At 32.4% G+C, this 19,133-nt stretch overlaps 2 protein-coding genes across 5 annotated transcripts in view; both read left to right on the top strand.

Moving 5' to 3' along the window:
* Positions 1-10,062, top strand: part of Hdc (histidine decarboxylase) — a 38,185-nt gene extending 28,123 nt beyond the window's left edge. For both annotated transcript variants that reach the window (XM_076466922.1, XM_076466921.1), the window contains exons 8-14: positions 1,366-1,432; positions 3,923-4,085; positions 4,942-5,012; positions 5,333-5,352; positions 5,565-5,663; positions 6,632-6,733; positions 8,822-10,062. In XM_076466922.1, the coding sequence (XP_076323037.1) occupies positions 1,366-1,432; positions 3,923-4,085; positions 4,942-5,012; positions 5,333-5,352; positions 5,565-5,663; positions 6,632-6,733; positions 8,822-9,589 (1,290 nt within the window). In that variant the 3' untranslated portion in view covers positions 9,590-10,062. The remainder of the gene's footprint in view (positions 1-1,365; positions 1,433-3,922; positions 4,086-4,941; positions 5,013-5,332; positions 5,353-5,564; positions 5,664-6,631; positions 6,734-8,821) is intronic.
* A 2,527-nt stretch (positions 10,063-12,589) lies between these two features.
* LOC143231978 (DNA-binding protein RFX5-like) overlaps positions 12,590-19,133 on the top strand; it is a 61,143-nt gene continuing 54,599 nt past the window's right edge. For 2 of the 3 annotated variants that reach the window (XM_076466910.1, XM_076466909.1), the window contains exons 1-2: positions 12,592-13,246; positions 15,644-15,677. In XM_076466910.1, coding sequence (XP_076323025.1) covers positions 13,185-13,246; positions 15,644-15,677 — 96 coding nt within the window. In that variant the 5' untranslated portion in view covers positions 12,592-13,184. Of the gene's footprint in view, positions 13,247-15,643; positions 15,678-19,133 lie in introns of all 3 variants that reach the window. The other variant, XM_076466908.1, reaches the window with a different exon arrangement.

Below are 19,133 nucleotides of genomic sequence, written 5' to 3'. Positions count from 1 at the left end.
TTGTCAAAAATTGTGAGAGGAATTCATAAATCAAGAAAACATTAACATGTATCATCAAGAGATGCGTACATGCCAGTACTATTTTCTTAAAACATCATTATATGTATTTTAAAGTTATTCATGAGTAAGTGTTTTAATTTTTGCTATGTCGTGAATGAATTGATTTGAATATGTTGTTTTTTTTTTTTATTTCGAACAAAGCTACTCGAGGGCTATCTCTACTAGCCGTCTCTAATTTAGCAGTTTAAGACCAGAAGGAAGGGAGCTAGTCATCACCACCCACCGCCAACTTTTGGGCTACTCTTTTACCAACTAATAGTGGGATTGACTGTCACATTATAATGTCCCCACGGTTGAAAAGGGGAACACGTTTGGTGCAACGGAAATTCGAACCCGCGACCCTCAGATTACAAGTCGAACGCCTTAACACGCTTGGCCATGCCGAGCCCTAGAATGAATTGAAAAAGTATTAGTTGACAAATATACATTAGCCGCCTTCACAATGTATCATACAAGTGAAATATCATGACCAAGCCTGGAAAGTGACTTAGCTCAAGCTGTGGTATAATTGAGAAATGGGACGCGACTCAAGCATAGCAATGACTTTCACTCCTTTTACAGATAAGTTTGATTAGTATATTGATCGTATGGCAACGTGCTTTAAGTATTTTCGGTGATGTTGATGCAATCGGATGTGTTCGTACACAACCACTCTGACAACTCTCTGATTAAAAACTATGTCTTTATCAACAATAATAATGTTCATACACATCGCCTTTAGAAACTGTTTGACTAAAAACAGTTTTAAGCTGCTAAAGCTTGATATACAAACAAGTTTACTAAGATATCGTCAAGATCAGTAACTGATATAGGATATCAGAAGGAGGTTGCGGACGTCTGGACTGGCGCCATATCATTTCAGCATTCATCATTTATATCAGATGATACATCACATTAAAATAAAATACAAATTACTGGCGTGTAGCTGAGAGAGGCAAGAAATAAAACATTTTATTAAAATTATGTATTGTTAAAAGGAGCGAACTCTAGAACTTTACGGCGCAAAACTATGAAAAGGGGAGGGCGGCCGTACAGCCTCTGAATCCGCTAGTGATCAAGATACTTATTCCATTTAATATCAATCAGTTTAGACAATATATTCGTTAAATCTGTAGTCCACCTATCGTAAGATAAAAGTAAAATCATTAAAGACTATGCAAAATCATCCAAAAATGAAATTCTAAATATGAAAAACAATTGCTATTTATCGTGATTTGTTGGTTTTATATAATGCCTATGGTTTCGAAAAAATGTAGGATATCAAAAGATTAAAAATAACTAAAGATTTTTTTATATTTTTTTCAGCTTTGTGCCACACTCGGAACAACTGGTGCTTGTGCTTTTGATAATCTTCGAGAAATTGGACCTACATGTAAGTGAAGCCTAGAGGATAGATTTACTTTCTCTGTAAAACAGTTAAATATACTTAACTTAAACGCAGACTTTTGAAAAGTAAAATAGTTATTTTCAAGTTGAAACTAGTGCTTTTTTATTTACCTATTGTAATATAATGACTTTGGTAAAACTAAAAGCCCCCTATTGGCTCAGCGGTAAGCTAGAACGGTAGGTCTCAGTTTTCAGACAGTGCCCCTATCTACAGGATGGCCCGTAAGTGGCCACTGTAAACCCATTTACACTTGAAGAGCGTATTGTGACATAATCGTCGCATAATATTATGCAGCAAGAATGAGGGACAGCACACAGATACACTGGATACATAAGATATATACGGGCCACCCTGTATATACCTCGTATTTGTTCAGTACGTTTGATAACCAGTGAACTAGAAATCTTACAATGCGAAAACTTGGATTTCGATAACTTCGTAGTGTAAATAGCCCTGCATACAGTCTTACACTCAAGAAACTCTAACGATGTTTCTCAAGGTGAAAGGACTTATTGGTATCGTTATCGAATTTATTATTATCCTGTGTTTTTAATGTGGCCTAGTAAATACCTCTATATTACGTATGTATGAAATATAACTGATTCTGTTGTTGTTTTTAAGCTTACGTGCTGTTTCTTTGTTTAAGCACAAAGCTGCACAAGTAACTTTTTGCACTGCACCCATCACAGATACCGTTTTTAACGCATAAATCATCAATTTTACTGTTGAACCACTGAACACAAGCATGAATATAATTAAAGTTACAAACATATGTAAAATTGCCAAATATGTACGATCTGTATTTGCTGTTATTATACGAATCCTTTAAGTCAATTTCTTTTTACAGAAATCTCATTTATTAGATTTACTACAACAACAAAACATTACGCAGCTTTACATGTTTGCAAAGTAATTACATTCTCCGGTTACACTGTTCGACAATAACTATTATAATTCACTCTAGCCTAAACTTTTTAAGCCTAAAACTACCACCAGATTTGTAAGACGTCAGTTCGTTAAAACTTCCAAACTCGTACTGTTGTCTTAACATAACTCTCATTTTTTGTAATAATATGAAATACATCTTATTAGGTTTAGGTAGCAGCGACAAATTTACTGAAAGGTAAATAGACGTATTTTTAACCATAGAAAACCCCAAAATTAAAATAATATTTTTTAAGGAAATAATTGGTATTTATGACTATAGTTTCGAACTGTTATTGTTAAGTCCTTAATTTCGACTGCCAATAAACAAGGGCTATGTTTAAAGTAAACGTTTGCAGACGTTCATAGTGCCAATTAAAATGACAACAAAACTACTAGTGTGTTACAGTCAGGGGCGTAGATCCTGGGGGGAAGGTTGGGATACATCCCCCTTCATTTTAGGTGGGGGTATGGTGCATACAACCATCCCCCCCCTACAATTTGGTCTATTGAATTGTTTTATTGCATCACAGGCCTACAAATTGTGTGTTTGTTCTTGTGATTCTCGTGTTCTTTCCAATCGAATTACATAATTAGGCCTAGATGTAGGCTTTTTCAGTATCCGAAATGTACATCTTTAATATAGGCGTGCTTCTAAGCTTTTCGATCTAAGCGATAATTTGTAAGTATCAGTCAGTAGGCCTAAGTATACATGCAAGTATTGTGGCAACAAGATTACTCTGTGACTGCATGTTTACAGCTTTCGGGTTCACGTAATCAGAGATTACCAATCTGCAAATTGAACAGTCCACATAAGTGGTTGCAAAAATCATCTTCCCCCATCGGGTGTAAAAAATCTACGCCCCTGGTTACAGTTATAGTAACATCACGAGCATATATAAACCCAATTAGTGTAATGTTCAGCACTCATAGTGCCAGCATGACTTCGTACTTCTAATTTTTTGTCCAGAGATATCTAAGCCAGATTTAGTTTTATTTACCTAATTCTACACACATTCTGGATCTCTTACATAGATACTCCCAGAACTATTACTTTTTTCCACCGCTGGTATTTATTGTACATTTAAACGCAAACGTTAATAATAGAAACTGCTGTAAATATATATACTTTAATATATATTTTAAAGTATGAAAGTGAGAATGATGTAGGGATTGAACCTACTATCAAAACTGGTAAACTTAAATTACACTTTTCTTATTTTTGGCCAGAATTGAAGAGACTACTTTAAAGTGTAATTTATATCGAAGGTCTTTTGTCGACAGCATATCCCCTTGCATCATGAATCTAATTACTATATAAGTCACAAACTATTTTTTTTTATGCGTACCTGTAGCGGTTCTTTAAGAGTTGCTCTGAGATGAGTGGTTAAAATAACGAGTTGTTTCTAAAACTGATAGTTTTATGGAGCATCTCTAAGTGTTAAACAGTATTAAAAAAAAGATATTTAGGTCTAATAAAGTGAGTTAACTCAACAATTGATCGTGGAACTAATAAAAGTTCCTAAAGTACAATTACTTCTTAATCAATAGGTACCCAAGAAAATATCTGGCTTCATGTGGATGCAGCTTACGCAGGAACTGCCTTTATCTGTCCAGAATTTCGGGCGTGGATGGATGGTATTGAATACGCTGAATCCTTTGCATTTAACCCTTCAAAGTGGATGATGGTGCACTTTGACTGCACAGCCATGTGGTAAACGTCTATAAACTGTAGATTGTATATAAGGATAAATATGTATGATATTAGTATTCTGATACAATAGGTAAGGATAAATATGTATGATTTCAATACTCTTGTACTGTAGATAAGGAAGATAAATATATAAGATTTGAATTCTCTCGTTCTCTTGTATTTAACTTTCGATAACAATATACCAAGATGGAGCCGTCACGTGTTAAGTTTCTGTAAACTGTAGACTAATACATATATGCAAAAACGGCTCGTTTGGGTTGAGAAAATATTTGACCTGACGATGACCGAAGAAGGTCGAAACCTTGTTCGCTCTTCAATGTAAAATATTTTCTCAACCCAAACGAGCCGTTTTTGCATATATATTTCTCTACAAGTGGGTTTTCTCGACATCACTGTAGACTAATATAATTAGAGGTGGCGTAAAATAGGTTTAGTTACTTATATTTAACTTTTAATTTTTAAAAGTGGATGATGGCGGGCTTCTAGTGTTCATCCAAGTAGTAAGTACCAGTAAACTGGATAAAACCTATAAAGCAAATGTGCAAAGTGTTGTACAATACATTTTTTTTTATATTTCATACTGTCATACACAGTAAATAGCGGTAAGTTAGGAACACTCGTAATGTTATGAAGTTTGGATATACTCTCGGTTCTCTGCATTTTACATTTCGGACCAGTTAGTTCATTGTGTAATTTGCCTGTAAGTAACTAGGAGTTGACCTGTATCATCAAAACTTTGATATTGAGTTTTTATAAAGAAAGTCCTGAAATTATCCTAAAATCGAAAACAAAATATTATACAACACCAAAGAATCTCTTGTGAGATTAGTTTTTTTGTTTTTTTTCACTTTTACAGGGTCAAGAAAAGTAGCGCTCTTCATCGAACTTTCAATGTCGACCCGTTATATTTGCAACATGAAAACTCTGGTAAGGACTATATATGTGTTGTATAAAAATAATTATTTCGTAATAATACAATAATAGAGATATTTATATGTTGTCTTTCTAATGTTTGATAAAAATATTCTTTTTTGTCTTTTCGTACTTACATGTTTTTATCAAATATTAATGTAAAAAAATGATAACTGAGTAACACGGTAAGTAATTGACAGTAAGTATTTTGTGTGGTTTCTCTTTTCAAAATGCCTTATATATTCGTGTTATAAACTTATCTCTATAGATATAGAAATACAAGTGTAAATAAATCTTCGCATGGTTCTTTGATTATTTTCTCATATTTATTTCAGGACTTGCAGTAGATTTTATGGTAAGTATTTAACTTTCTCAGTAAACATCCCTTTTCTGTAAAATTTACACACATATTTTTATCTTAATAACTGAACTATTTTTTATTGTGAACTTCGCGTTGGTTTATAGCTATTGCTTTCAACGTATTACTTGTTTGAAAAGATACTTTACAGATGAATAGTACACTACATTAGTTCTTATGTTAATTGCTTATGTTTTATTTGTTTTCAGCACTGGCAGATACCTCTCAGTAAGCGGTTTCGAGCTTTAAAATTGTGGTTTGTCATACGTAATTATGGTGTAAAAGGATTGCAAGACCATGTTCGCAAGGTAAGAATGGTGTGTTTAATTAGTTGAAGACCAGTCTTCCTGGTTAAATATGCTTAATATATTTAACTAATTTAATATTGCACTTTTCGTATGAAACATGAATGTTGTTTTAAATTCCACAAGACCAGGTTCACATGACGTCACGTGAAGAAAAAACTTTAAATGTTCAAGTCGACCTGGTTTCTAGACGTGATACGACAGTTGGTGTAAGTTATATACTATGTAGTTCCAATGTTAAAATGTTTGTTTGTTTGTTTTTACTTTATCGAGAAATGAACAATAATAAATATGCGTTTGCCTCCCCTTCCCCTCCCTTCCCTCTGGATCCTAAGGACACCACGTTTGATTTTCTGTTGAAGCTAATTAACTAGATCAAACTTGACACACGCGCTAAGAACCTTGGCCGGGTTTTTTGTTGTTGGCTTTTTTTCAGATATTGCCCCATTGGGACTGACATAGAAGAAATTGAGAATAATAGATTAGTCTAATTGGTACATTGGGATCTCTGTGAATCATGAGGGGAACCTTTGAATCCCGCAACGAAGCGAGTGTACATTACGCTAGTATATAATAAAATACTTACTTGAACTCTCAAGTAAGAGGTAGATTTGTTTATCTCCCTTCATGCAATGCTTTAGATTTGACTGAGATATGTGTTTGCTGGAAAATATATCTGATTTTTCTAATATCTAAGATATTTTCAGAATATTTTCTAGAAATACTTAATACAAACCTTTTTTTTTACACAATTTTTACCTTTTGATATGTTTTTATTTGTGCAGTATTTTGTTATCTTATTCTCAAACAAAACGCCATCTTTGTTTGTTACTGAGTTGTAAAAAAAAATTGTACGTGTCAAAGAACTTAAAGTCTTACAACTCAGTTTTTTGTTGGGTGGTGATTATAATTACAGGAAAATGATTTTCACGTGAAATTTATAATAACAGGAATTTGTTTGTCTGTCCTAGGGTGTTCTACTAGCTTCAGAGTTAGAAGATTTAGTGCTGACGGACAGGAGGTTTGAGATTCCCGCCAAAAGGCATCTAGGAATGGTAGTGTTTCGGCTGAAGGTAAAATATGTACATTAATTTGATAAACTAAACTATCATTATTATAACTGGTAGAAATTATCAACTGTACAGAATTTATTCCTAGAAACGTAGTTGATTTCCAGAAATAATGTATTGACATAAAAGTCGAAGTGGAAGTTAACACATTTATAATTTACACAAGAAGTAGAATGAATATATATATATATGAAACGTTAAACTTTATTTCAAATTTAACAGGCTATTTTTATGAATCATCATTTTATATTTTCGTTTGTGTACTTGTTTTCAACTCTCTTTCGCAAAGGCCCGGCATGGCCGAGCGCGTTAAGGCATGCGCTCGTAATCTGAGGGTCGCGGGTTCGCGCCCGACTCGCGCCAAACATGCTCGCCCTCTCAGCCGTGGGGGCGTTATAATGTGACGGTCAATCCCACTATTCGTTGGTAAAAGAGTAGCCCAAGAGTTGGCGGTGGGTGGTGATGACTAGCTGCCTTCCCTTTAGTCTTACACTGCAAAATTAGGAACGGCTAGCACAGATAGCCCTCGAGTAGTGTTGTGCGAAAATTCAAAAACAAACAGATTCGAAAATGGTCGAGTAAACATGATTGTTATGAGATTTTTTGTACCCATTAGGTTTTTGTCATTATAAATTTCAGCATTAATCATTGAAAACGTGTGTACAATAACTGAATTTCTAGAAACTCTGCTTGAACTATCTGGAATCCCTAATTGTCCCTAGGTTATTGTATAATTGTATAGTTATGACAATAAAACAAAACTAAGTGCCAGAGTAGACAGTGAAAACTAATTTCGCATAAAATTATGTTAATCTGTCTTCATACTTTCCGGTTTAAATGTGTCACTGTTGCCAGTAACCCTATTACAGTATCTGTTATAATTGTAACTGAAAGTTAAAATCGAAAAGAATGAGAGTGACAACAATAACTGTGACACTTATGATTACAAAAATTCGGCCTTTGACACAACATCGTGTGACAAAGTAATATCAAGAGATGACAATCTTACATGAAACTTGACTGTTTTCAATGTATTTTAAGTGAGACCTGTCCTACAACTACAATTTTACCCCAACTCTTATAAAAAATGAATTGCTGAATAAACTTTAATAAAAAACATTAAAAAATTTATGAGCCCGGCATGGCCAGGTGGTTAACGCACTCGTCTCGTAATCTGAGGGTCACGATTTCGAATCCTCGTCACACCAAACATGCTCGCCCTTTGAGCCGTTGGGGCGATATAATATGACGGTCAATCCCACTATACGTTGGTAAAAAGAGTTGGCGGTGGATGGCGATGACTATCTGCCTTCTCTCTAGTCTTACACTACTAAATTAGGGACGACGAGCGCAGACAACTCTCGTGTAGCTTTGAGCAAGATTAAAAATAAATAAATTACAAGAATAGTGCCATTAGCTACTAACCAGAGTTAGAATATTTTTTTTACACGTTGCCTATTTTGTCTATTTAGCATTATTGTTAATCTTATACTGTCCCTATACCCATGTAGGGTCGTAGAAAGAGACGTCTTTGTTTGATCGATTACATAAAAACGATTACACTCTCCATATGTCAAACTGAATGGTTGCGTAAGTTATTTAGTACGTCGACTTACACAGAGAATTGCATTATTAGCACAAAATATATTAATGTGAAAGAAAAAATCAACACATTTTATTTACCACAGCACACTCATGTCAATGCACATTACGTGTGAGTGCAGACTTTTATATGATTCGGTTATTAACTTCATATAAAGTTTCTTACAGTAAGAAAATTGTTTTGATGACTAAACATACGTAAGATATTAAGGTTGTTAGCGTCTCATTTCTTCGTGTTTGGAATAAAGTCAATACCACTTTATAATGTTAACATTATCGTAACTGGTTATAATTAAAGCAACCTATTAAATATATTTCATTTCTAATAAACTTACCCATTTTCATCTTTTCTAAATTATTAGAAGAAGTCTGAATTAACAAGGAGAACCCTAACAAACTAATTAGCTCCAATCTTTGCATAAATATGTTTCTTATACATGAGGAAATATATATATATATATTTAAAAGCTGTATGTATATATATTTTAGGGCAACAATGAATTAACGGAAAGACTCTTGAAGACTCTGAATACCAGTGGTAAACTACACTGCGTTCCTGCCTCCTTAAAAGGAAAATATGTCATCAGATTCACAGTCACTTCTACCCGAACTACTTCTGATGACATCAGACATGATTGGAGTATTATACAAAATACAGCTTCGCAGGTTCTTAAAATCTACGGAGTTCCATCTGATACTGCAAGAAGGGCTCGGCCAATTGGAGAAATAAAAAAGCAGACTCCAGACTTTGGCACAAGCTTGTTACTTGCCAATAGTCCTTTAACACCAAAGATTATGAATGGCAGTTTTGTTGCCATATTTGACAACAAAGATGTGATCCAAGAATTTGTCCGAAGATTTGGAAATAATCTTCGTGTTGTAGCAAAAGACAGCCCAGCTCTTAGACGTCGTATTCGTGGATTAATGGTCAGCGATAAAAAGTATAGTCTTGATTCGACAATGGACCTGATGAACACATTTATGGCAACGACCGTTAGTCTCCCAGAAGATGAAAATAAAGAAGAGCTCCAAAAGTTTACTACTGGTTCTAATACCTTAGTGCCTTGTAAACAGGTTTGTTACAATGGAAAAGCTAAACAAGATATCGTTGTTAGGAGTTCTAAAAAAGAACCAGAAAGCACTGTTGAAGACATTATAACAGAGGCTGATGAGGAAATTTCACCAGAAGCAGAAGAAAATCACTGTAGAGTAAAAATGTGCCGAAAATGCGGCCATATTTTACCAAAAAAGATTTAAACATACTCTCAACACTATGTTGTCATTTAGTGCCACTATCGATTGTAAGTGTTTTATTTTGTTCTGAATATTGCAGGTGTTCGTAACGTAACTTTATGCCATTGGCAACTTGAAATCTAGATCTGAGCTATCAGTTTTGTGTATTTCTATTGTCAAGACTTACTGTATGAAAATTAATGACATGGCAAAATGCAAACCAAGTCTAAGAGATTTGTGAAAGTATTAGCATAATATTCAATTCATGGCAGAAATAGGAAGATTTAATGGTATTTTAATTACCTTTAATTTCTGTATTCGGTCTAACTATGAAATATTACAAAAGCTTCAGAATAACTGTTTCATTTTGTTTCTGCATGAAGACTTTATACGTAAAAATATTTTAAATTTGAAACCAAAAGATATGCAGTAAGTGTTCGATGTATGTAGTTGATTATTTACTGTTTCGTGAATAAAGCGTCTTCTCGAACGATCTAAAGGAACCACCGTTATGTGTTGGATCTTACACAATGTAATTCAAACGAGACAGAAAATATTTTCATAAAATCACGTTCATTTTTATCTTCTTTTCATTTGGTCCTATATCGAACAACAACTATAACACTTCTATTCTCAAAAATATATATGTGTATGTATTTGCTTGTTTAATAATAACAAAGCTATAACTTAAGATACACGATTGAAAGTACAAATCGACCATTTCCACGATGTTATATAAAAATATCCCACGATATAGATACAAGTATTACACAGAACACAAACAGCAATATCATGAACAGAGGATGGTATGATAGGCGACTGACCACTTGCAATGACGTTGTACACAGTGAATAAATTAACAATGTAGCGCCTTTCGTTTTACAAAACAGTTTCTGTTAAGTATTGGCATTAATATGTGAAGGTAAAGATTCTTACGCAATATGATTGTTTGTTTGTTTTGGAATTTCGCGTAAAGCTATACGAGGGCAATCTGCGCTAGCTGTTCCTAATTTTGCAATTAGGTGTTGGAACATTCACAGGCAACATTTATTAACTAGAATCTTTTATTCATTATATAAATAATTTCAACCTTTCTAAGGCTTACATGTCTAACATTTTCGATTCATCACTACCATTTCTGAATATTCTTCTTTCTATAACTTCTGATAAAATCACGACCAGAGTTCCTTATAAACTCACAGCCGCTCACAGAAATTTACATTTATATTTTAGCCATCTGATACACGTGAAAAATAATGTCTCAAAGTCCTAATTCATTAAAGGCACTGAACAGAAATCGAGCAGTGACACTGGTGATTTTGTAGTCTGCGCTTCATAACTGAAATCGTTTTTTTCATAATCGTGGCTACCCTCATGAGGCGTTTCGCTCAGTGAACTCTTCAAATCAGCTGAGATAATATGAATTAAAATATTCAGCGAGGTTTGAAGAAATAAAAGCACTAGATACGATGCTAATTAAAAAACGTTTAGGACCTACCCATTATTGGGTGATCTGTGCTAAATTCAAATAAACATAGTACATTCGAATACGTCTTGGAATGGCAACAATATGAGGGCTGCCAAACTTGATTCTGTATGTGGTATAAAAGTTTAGGTAAAGCAATAGTTATAAAACAACTAGTCCCTAATGGTTTATCTAGGAGCTATTTATAGTTCCTAAAATAATTTAAAGATTTCAAAGAGTATATGACAATAAATATTATTCCAACCACATTAAGTTCGACATATCTATTTCCAACGACGCGTTTCGCTCAATGAAAAGCTCTTCAGGCCAACTAAGATAAAACAAACACAATAATGGTTGTAATACTATTTATATAAACCATTTCTTACAACAACAAATGTGTATTATCAAACTTATATCTTAAGACAAGTGTAATTATTTATAATCATACTGTGGTTGGTATTTGTTATTGAGCACAAAACTACATAAATGGCTATTTGTGGTTCGCATACCCAGGGTATCGAAACCCGGTTTTTAGCAGTATAAGTCCGTAGGCATGCCGCTGCGCCACGAGAGGGAGGCTATACTCATACTTTGCCAGCTTGTTAAAAACATTTACTTCATAACCATAACTTTGAAATAATAGCATAATTGTATAAAAAAGCTGATAAATGGGGAGAATCAGTGGACGACATGAGCACAACTATAATAATGAAAATTTATCGTTCAAACCAAATGGAGAAATTATACCTAGAGAGACATTTCTTATGATACGGAAAATTTAACATCTTAATGAAACCAAGTGTAAGATATTTCATTAATATTGTTATTCTGTAATTAGGACAAACGCTTTTGGATGAAATGACAACATTTCCTCATTAAAATAGTGACTCTCAAGATCACCTAACCATTAAGTCCAAATATCATTCCTCATAGTAGGATTTACCTTTGAATGTCGACATAAACAAAGTCAAATAACTTAATTATACAAAACATTTTATTTTACACGAAAATCATATATTACCCATGATTTGTTTGTTGTTGTTGAATTTCGCGCAAAGCTACACGAGGGCTATCTGCGCTAGCCGTCCCTAATTTAGCAGTGTAAGACTAGAGGGAAGGTAGCTAGTCATCACCACCCACCGCCAACTCTTGGGCTACTCTTTTACCAACAAATAGTGGGATTGACCGTCACATTATAACGCCCCCACGGCTGAAAGGGTGAGCATGTTTGGCGCGACCGGGATGCGAATCCGCGACCCTGAGATTACGAGTCGCACGCCTTAACACGCTTGGCCATGCCGGGCCCATGATCATGCATAGGTCATTATTATAGGGGTTTTGAAAGTAGGGTAGTATACTAAAAAACAAAGAAAAAAAACAACGTTGCATGATATTTTATAATACTCAAAACTCTGATATTATATGAAATAGGTGTTACGTTTATTAAGGTTACTAATAAAATCCAACAACACTGAAAACGGCGTAATGTTTGATGTATATGCTTTATACAAAATCATGGCTCTGTTTGTATTTGTACACCGTTTATGGTGTACTTAATTGTAGTAATGCTATCATAATTTATTTTTTTTAACTTACTCGTGATTGGAATATATTTCACCGGATGTTTATCATTTTAGTAGACAGCTGATTATGAGAACAAAATGGTGATGCTGATAGTGAGACTGCTAGAGTTGTTCAATACAAATTTCTTGTTTGTTGACTTGCGATTTTTCTTAAGTTCTGCGTAAATAAGGGTTTGGCGAGATTTTTTATGGATGAAAGCAGAACTTTTTGCTAACCGAAATATGTAAGATAATTAATAAGAAAGTCAATACGTACAGAGAAAATGACTTGAACAGGAATCAATGTTGACGAAACATGAAATTGACAATAGCGTCAATGTATCGAAAGTGGCTGTAAGCCTAAATTTAGGAGTAATCTCAACTTCAAATGGACGGACTACACTAGGAATAGTAGTAACACTGTTTGATATGGTCAAGGGGATAGTGTTACGTTCAATCTGCAGGCGAACTCTCAAACGTTAGTCGAAACTGAATGAATTATCTCGATAACAGAAAATAGCATGTATCTGAAACATCATCAGTATCATTGCTTGAAAAATACAATAAGGAAGCTGTTAATGACAATAACATGAATAAAGAGATTACTTCAAATTCAGAAAGCATTAAAACTTGTATACAAAATTCTGTGAGGTTTGTTTTCTATTATGGCTTGAGCATTTTTGACTAATTTTGACTATCGTACCTTATAGTGTTACAATTTGCCACTTTGAGATGGTAATATAACTTGTTGATGAAGTTTACTCAGTAATTATTAGTTAATACTAAAGATTTTTATGGAAATTAGTGGTTATATATATTTGAATCAATAACTTAAATAATACTAATAGCAACTCCAAATGACATCATTTAACAATAACGGATGAAGTACTCATAAATGGAGTAGTGAATATTGTAATGAATTAAAACTATTTATATGACATAGACAGGACTAGTGAAAATTTTAAATCTGAAAGAAACAAAAATTATGTGTATGAATGAGACAACCAGAATTACAAAGCCTTGTTCTTAAAGTATGAAAAATGTATAAGAATAAATCAAGTATTTATTTGTGCATTATTAAATTGAAATGTAAAGAATTACATGTGTATGGTATATTTTAATTTCTAAAGCACTTCTAAGTGTAAGCCAAACTTCAGATCTTGTAGCAAAACTGCAAATGGAACTGAAAAGTGGATTACTTGTTTTCTATATAATTTTATTGTTAGTGTTAACTTTATAATATCTGTTATTTGAACTATTAAATCAGTACTGTTACTAAACTTATGTGATTTGCAATGAAATTTCATTACTATCATGATATGAGAGTTTTAAGAGGCATTGTTGTGAATAAATACTCTCATCCAAAGTGCTCCTTTTTGAATATGTAGAGAATAAGAGAATATTTCAATTTTAGTCAAAAACAACAAAAAATGCTAGAGTGTTTAATATACTAAATAAAATTATTATTGAATTAATTGCATTATTGTACTAAAGCAATAAAAGCTAACACTAAATTATTAGGGATAAATAAAAAGTTAAATATTTTGAAAAGTGAGAAAAAATGTATCAAAAACAATAATTCAAACAAGTGGATAATAATAAAGTAATAAAATTATTAATTAAAAGAGGCTGATCATATTACAATGTAAACAAAATAAAAATACTTATTGTTATATAAAACTTTAATGATACAGATTTTGGTTCTATTCTTAAAGCTCTGTTTCTGTTTGAATATTTACCATTATTTCTTTTTGTGTTTTTGATGATTTATCTTGCAGTATACACTAGCAGACCAGTGAAAAATATGTTGAAATATTCTGTGCATTTTGTACCTCTTACCAGAAAATAGAAGTATCATTTGATATGTTATTCATTCAAATTTCATTGTTGAGGTGCAGCATGTTTATCCTATATATGTATCTTAATATTTTCATTTTTTCTCTTTCTACTTCTTCCAAAAATCTTTTGACTAAGCAAAGAGATCAGAGTCAGATTTTTTATCTTTTCATGAGATTTAAATTGAATTGGAATTCCGATTTATGTTTGCTTTCTCTTTGCACTTCATCATGCTTTATGTTCTTGTATTAGTTAAAAGGATATTGGCTGGAAATGTAAACTTTTCATGAATTTTAATCCTGCAAATAAGAGAGAATTTAAAGCAATATCAATGGGAAAGTTTATTGCAAAACAACTTAGAAACTTATAGAATTAAAATTTAGTGCCTCAGTGAGATTAGTCCAAAAACCTTGCAGAAGACAAACAAAAAGTTGCTGGGACTTTTTTAACTGTTATTTACAAAAACATTTTTGACTCTAGGGAGTTCCTGATGTAACTGGAAGATTAACCTTTCCCAATATGGACAGGATTGATTGAGGATACAGAAACACTATTGGGGCTCTTTATATTGTAGATCTTTTAAATAGTTTGACTTGAATTGTTTATCAGCAAGATGTTTGAATGTTTTGTCAGAAAACATTTGTAAAACAATTGAGCATGATTTTGAAAAGGTTTCTTAACTCATTAAATTGTTTGATTTTTATTCATAGTGCTTCCACTTGTTTTTGATGTTGGTACATTGATTATGTTATTTGCTTTGTCTTAGGTCTAATGAATCAGCAACTTGTATATTTTTGGATTTGTTGTAAAACAAAGAAATAGATCAAAAGTAGGCTTATTGGTAGTAAGCAAACAGTGTAGTTAATTATTTTGATTGATAAAATATGAATAATAGTTACTTCAGACAGATTGTTTTTGAACTTTTTTTTTTACAGTATTTATTCTCTGTGATTTAGGTGCCTCTTTACCCAGTAATTTTCTCAAAGTTTATGATACTAAGAAGTTGGTCAGTTATTCTGTTGATAATGTTTCTCTTATTTAAATAAAAACTTCAAAATTTTAGTGATAGTAAACATCAATTATATCTATATTAGGCACAGAAATAAACTTACATTTGAATCAAAGCCAAGATCAACTTTCTGTAAAGTACTGGTGTTGTTTTTAGAGTTTTCCATATAATAATGATTTATTATTTTATCTTATTTTTTTCAGTGAAAATATAAAAAAGAAAATAGAAAGAATTTTGGTAAGTTGTTTTAGGAAGTTTAAATGTAAATAACTTTGTAGTTAACAAGAAGTTAGACTTTAAATGATTTGTAATTTAATTTGTGATGAATATTTTACTTTAACCCTTTCGGCACTTAATAACAACTTTTACTGTTTCATGGCGCTGAATATATGTGTTTGATACTTCAACTAATTATGGTATCAGTACTAAAAGCATGATATCTTGGCAATAACTCAACAAAAGTCCCTGAATTATTCAGTGATTGTACCCAATGCTATATATGTCAAATTCAATACATAAGAATAACAGTAATAAAGGAAGGTTGCCTGCCACGCTGATCCTTCAAGTCAACTGTGGTTGCCAACCATGCTGAAAGGGTTAAAATGAATTAAAATCTTAAATGTTAGTAACAAGGATAATCTAACTTTCAGATTTTTTTTAACTTTGATAAATGATAGAATTTATTTATTCTTTAAGTACCAACTTACAGCTTATTATCATTCGTAGTAACAAATTAATACGTTGTTAAGTGGTGTTAAATGCCTGAACTGGTAAAGCAGTGAAGCTTCTTAAGCCTAACAAATGTGGTTAAAATCTTGTTTTACTTCAACTTCTTTTTATCACATTTCTCTTAATTTTTCCATTACAGTCTTTGAAATACAAGTGTTTAAAAGTATCAAGCCAAATCTGAATTTTGGCCATCAAAGTTACTGCATAACTCTTTTGTTCAACATCAGAATATATCAGCTAGGTTGGACTATTTACTATGATCAGTAACTTGTGATCAAAGCAGGCTACTTAGATCTACATAAGTCAGAACTTCAACTTAACCTAGTAATTAATATTGCTAATCTTATTTACTGGTATAGTTACAATAATATAATGATATAAATTGTAAACTTGTAATGATTAGAATGCATTGATTTCTGGCAACCAAAATAATCTGAAATACTATTTATATGCAATATAAAAATGTATTGTTCTTGTTTAGTACTAGAGAAACTAGGTGAGCACATAAAGGCCACTTTGAATAGTTTAAGATAGATAACATATTTGGTCAATACTTCTAAAAACTGATAAAAACTACAAAAAAAGATAAAGTTAATGTCATGCTTTATAAATTTGAAACAAGTATTTCTATGAAAATTCAGTTTGTGAGATCTCTCCCTGCCTGTTTTTCTACTATATGTAAATTTATCTTCATTCCAGGTTCTGCTCATTAACATATTGTAGCCTAAATGCACTAATTCTGTTTTCATATGTTATAGTGTGGCATATTTACTTTTCTCCTCTGGTGTTTTCTGTAAAGACAACTATACACTTTCATGTTATATCCCAAGGAATGTCATCTCCATCTTCATGGCTGTTGTGAGGTTCAAACTCATCAATGATTCTGTTTTCAAATAATTCATCTTTTTATTATACTCCTTTACACTTCTGTAAATTCAAACAGAAAGTTTATCACCCCAACTGTCAGTATCACAGTTTCCCACCTTACTTCTTGCCACTTAATTAGTGAATCTTTTATTCTTGTTTTGTAAGTGGATTCTTTCTACCGATGGTATGTAGGTTATTTGTTCTGCCTTAGTAACTAGTTGTTTTGTTTGCTTTTTTTCAAGACTTTTGCCTTACTTCATTTTCTTATTTCTTGTACAGTGAAATTTACCTTTTCATTTCAAACTGGGACATTCTGTTGGTCGTCCAGGTTCTTACTTACATCATTGTTATTTGTTTATTTGTATTATGGCAGATTCTGTAGTTTTATATTCTGCCTTTCCACCTCAATGAGTTTAACCTTGGAGAATTTAATGATATGTAATTCTTCAATACTGCATAAGAAGCAAAATTACCATATCTGTGAAGACACCCTTCTAGAACTCAAGTTATTATCTCATTTAACAAGGACAATGTGTGTTGTAACTTGGCGTAAAAATGTTACATGTAGCATCCATGAAGTGTATCTTAGCTGTTCATATGAAACGTCATCCAGTGCCATTTTGATGAGGTTAATGTTTCTTTCAGGATATCAATTAGTACACTGGTCTGGCCTTGTAATGGTTAATATATTCTTTCCATTGTTTGAGAGGCTTTCCACCTTCTCCTTTCTTCTAGGCTTTTCCACATTTATTAATTGTGAAGATTCAAACTGTATGCTAATCAAAAGGTACTGTACAGTATCAGAAGTCTACATTTTAACATTAAAATTTAATTAAATGCTCAACTCTAGATGGACATGTTCCTCTTGTGATCCTCGTATGAATGCCTGTTAAAAAAAATAACTTCCACAGCTGACCCATGATGGATTTCCTAAAGCAAATATCAATAGAAAAAGAGATTGCTTGTTGATAGAAGGAGTATCTTGTGAACTATGAAATAGTTCATGAATGAGTGACTCACAAAGTGGTGCAAGAAGTAAAGTGGAGAAGTTTGGTGTTACAACCACTAGATGAACAACAGAATTACCCCTTCATCTAGTGTTAAGTAGTGGCTTGAATTCCATTTTAATTCTGATTGCAAACCATTTATCAATAACATCAGTTGTTGTTTTTTTCATAGTCTATTTCCATAATTTTTCTCAGTGTATTTATCAAAGTAACCTTTTCATAGTTTCATATATATTTTGCTGATGATATTCAACCAGTGCTGTAATTATTAATAATTTAGTAAAGTTTCAAGGACTCTTATCATTTTAACAGTTGTGTTAGAAATGTGTGTTTATGAGCTTGAATTTTTATGAAGCCACTTATTAAGTAAAACAAATTTCAGCTGGACCATAAATATAATAGGAACTGGATCAATTAATTTAGTTAAAGTTAGTTGAAAGAAAACAAATTGTTTGTTTTTTTCTTGTTTTTTTTTGGCAATTTGGATTAAGTAAATAATACTGTTGTGATGGAAAACCAAATTAGAAATTTGAAATGAAAGATGGAAAACACAAAAATGAGTCTCAGCATTGTAATGTTTTAATATAATTGAAAACTTTAGTAATTTTCTGTTTTGCTGTTGGAAAGCATTTGTAATTCTTTATTTGCTCTTGTTTTGTTTTTAGAAATTTTCCTCTTGTGATATATTTTGTTATTAAGTCTTTCCTGTTATTTTCCTTCTGTTTAGTCCTTTGTGCTCTGCATTTAGCTACACGGAGTTCATTTGGACCTTCATTTTAAAACATATGGTGAAAGAAAGAAGTTTAAAAAATTACTACTTTGAAGGTTAATTAGTTACTGAAATTTAAGTCCATAAGACATTTCATGAAGCCAGAAATATTAAACTGGTTAACAGCACCTGACACCAAATTAATTAGCAAATACCACTAATTGTGCTGCTCTAATCTGAACAACATTATGATATTGTATGGCATTTTTAGGTAGTGTAATGTCAACAATAATTTATTGCTTTTAAAAGGCTTGTGACAGATCTATCTTATGCACATTATTCAGTTCCCTCACATCATAAAAATGAGTCTAGATTGGATAT

Source organism: Tachypleus tridentatus, chromosome 11, assembly GCF_004210375.1.
Source record: "Tachypleus tridentatus isolate NWPU-2018 chromosome 11, ASM421037v1, whole genome shotgun sequence".
Taxonomy (NCBI): Eukaryota; Metazoa; Arthropoda; class Merostomata; order Xiphosura; family Limulidae; genus Tachypleus; species Tachypleus tridentatus.
Note: the sequence above shows the minus strand (reverse complement) of the source record. Positions and strands in the feature narration are given on the sequence as shown.